Source organism: Lathyrus oleraceus, chromosome 5 (genome assembly GCF_024323335.1).
Source record: "Lathyrus oleraceus cultivar Zhongwan6 chromosome 5, CAAS_Psat_ZW6_1.0, whole genome shotgun sequence".
NCBI lineage: Eukaryota > Viridiplantae > Streptophyta > Magnoliopsida > Fabales > Fabaceae > Lathyrus > Lathyrus oleraceus.
Genome location: NC_066583.1, coordinates 205,297,515 through 205,300,370, shown reverse-complemented (window position 1 = coordinate 205,300,370; position 2,856 = coordinate 205,297,515). Strand labels below are relative to the sequence as shown.

General features: G+C 38.4%; 1 protein-coding gene across 1 annotated transcript; it reads right to left on the bottom strand.

The window, feature by feature from the left end:
- Positions 1–400: 400 nt before the first annotated feature.
- Positions 401–1,383, bottom strand: LOC127082883 (PLAT domain-containing protein 3). Its single transcript, XM_051023110.1, has 2 exons — positions 1,202–1,383; positions 401–1,119 (listed from the first exon to the last, which is right to left on the bottom strand). Exons 1-2 carry the CDS (start codon positions 1,271–1,273, stop codon positions 610–612), a joined length of 582 nt encoding a protein of 193 aa, XP_050879067.1. The 5' UTR covers positions 1,274–1,383; the 3' UTR covers positions 401–609.
- Between the last annotated feature and the right edge of the window lie 1,473 nt (positions 1,384–2,856).

Here is a 2,856-nt window from a genome sequence, read left to right as displayed (position 1 = left end):
AAATTCAAGCCATTATTGCATCTTACAAACTCCAATCTCTTATCAATTCTGATTTACTCAAAATAGTATCATAACACAATTCCGTATCGTAACACAATTCCTCGGGAGATTTTCTCTTTTATCCTTTTAAAACATAAGAGCAACCCACGGCCCCTCTTCTGATATTTTGTGAAATAATTGAATGAATAATTTATCCTATAGTATCAATGATAATATATAAAACTACTATATATTATAAAAAAAAGTACATAAAGCTTGCCGACACTAAAAAAAACAGACAGATGTACCAATCATGTCAAGGCATCTCAAACACTCTGATGGCCACTCATTTTCTTTTTAAATTAGTTGATTTAACTTAAAAAAGGAAAAGAATAATAAAATCTATATTTCACAATGTATCTTAAAATCCAAAAGTCCTTGGTGAATTTTTTTATTCAATAATAATACAAAAATACAAGGGTTCTAGATGAGGAACCCAGTGACTTTGCAAACTAAACAGAGCCACGCAGGACTCTCACTATCTGCATAAATAAACAAAACCAAAACATAACAAATAGAAGAACCACCTCATTATTCAATAGCAAGAGAGAATCATGTAGATTTCAAACTCTACACGCGCACGGTGGAGCCCAATATAGAGAAATCAGACCCAGACCCAGACCCGGATCTGACTGCATCAACGGCCTTCAGTTTCGCCTCGGCCTGACCCAACGTATTCGGGCAGTTGTTCGTAACAAAAGAAAGCTCATACGGCGACGTGTCGGTGGCCAGCCACTGTTCCACCGTGAAGAGCTTCTGAGCACATGGAGAGTGGACCCCAGTTGTAGTAACCTCAACGTAATTAACATACCAACCGTGATGATCACCCGACCCGTCTGAAGTCAAGTTCATCTGGCAAACGGGTCCATCCAAACAAGGAGCTCTACCACTGAATATATCAAGGTTGCCCCGCTCAAAGTAGTTGTAACCCGGACCCATTAACCCGCCCCATGCTTCAAGGTTGTTGATTTTTATGCCGTACCCTTTTGCATTGTACAAGGTGAGAATGATGTTTGAGTCTGTTCCTGCCCTGAGGATCGACCCGGTTCTAACGTACACCGTGTAGACACAGTCCTCGTCCTAACAAGTAACAACACAAAGATAAGTACAGACAAATACATTATAGAAAATATGATTAGTGTTAATAGAGAGTAAGTCTTACGGATGTAACGGTTGTGGCGAAGAAAAATGATAGTAGAAAGAGGAGAGTGAAGAGAAGAGTTGGGTTTGCCATGAGATGGAGATGAAGTGGGAGAAAATAACTGTTTAGTGATGGATATGTTATAATGGATGGGGTTCTTAAATAGAGGAGTGATATGTGGTAGATGAAGAATTGATGGAATTTAGTATCTAGCTATAAATATCTGAAAAATTAGTCTATGGTCCATGATTTGAGCGGCTCCATACTTGGGACCATTATATGATATTTGTTTGTGAAATGACCTTTTAAATTAGAAACATGTTCTCGATGCAATAAGAATATGCTAAAAATCATATTTATTCTCATAAAGATACAAATTTTAGTTTATGTTTGGTTGGTGAAATTTTAATTTTGAATTAATTTATTTAATAAAGTTGATTCCGATTAAAAGTAAATTGAATGTAAAGTGATATATATTTGAATAACATTTTGTGGTGGAATAAGGATGAGAGAGAGATCTTGATATCGACGACGATGCTTGTAGCTCCGGTGTGAAGGAGATGGTAGACATGTAAGGTTAGCACTCTAACGCTCAAGTTAGTTAAAACTTAAGGTGAAATGAAATCTTGGGGAATGAGTCTTATACATGTTTTGGCACAAGAGATGGAGTATTTATAAGGTAGGAGAAGTTAAGCCTTATTGACTTTCTCTTTGTGCCTTGATCTGACCCAGAACAGTTGCCTTCAAGCTTACTAAGATGAGAGGCATAGGAAGTCTTCGAATACGGTCGGATAAAGTTATGCTTTCGCCTCTCAAGTTGGGCAATGAAAAGATATGAGAACATTTGCAATAAATACTTGTCCAATCATTGGAACGTTTCACCTAAGCATGTCACATGTGGCTCTAGATGGTCAATCTAGGGAGTGACACATATGGCTAGATCATTCGAGTGCACTTGAGTGTATTTGTTATCTGGATGAGACATTATGGGTCGTTAGATCTTTAACCCGACGTTACCCCATGATTTTGAAACATTTCCCCTTTCTTTATATAAACTTCCTTGGGGTTTTCTTTTAGAACTTTTAGTTTCTTTCTTCTCTTTGCTCCTGCTTCCGTGCTTTCTTCTACATCACCATTGGGCGATTCTTCTTTGTTTCTGGTCGTTTTCCCTCCTGCTTGAGTTTCAGCGTTTTTACTACTTCGTATTCAACAACTTACTTCGTTCAACCTCTTTACTTCAGGTGCCATTTCTTACTTATCCTTCCCCTTTTTCGTTTTTTACATGGATGACTTAGGGGGTGTATCTTTGAACATAACTAGAAAGGGTAGGGGCGGTTCTCCCATACTGGTTGATTACGGAAACCCTGACATTCCATATGAGGAACCCATGGAGGTCGATGGTCACATTCCTATTTGATTATTCTTAGTGATAGCTCTAGGACTTGAGAAGGTTATGTTAAGAGTGGATGTGACCATCCCATCCTTTCTAACAAGAATGAGAATGGACACTCCCATCCTCCGATTTACCTAGAGGTTGCCACTCGCTTGACTTCTTTCATTCATTATCACGAGGAGATTAAGGCGGCAATTGTTTCTCAAAATGAGACAATGGTTCGTCATTTTTTTTAGACTTTCGTCGCCGCTAGTGGCAGGGAACCTACAGAGGAGAAAATTAG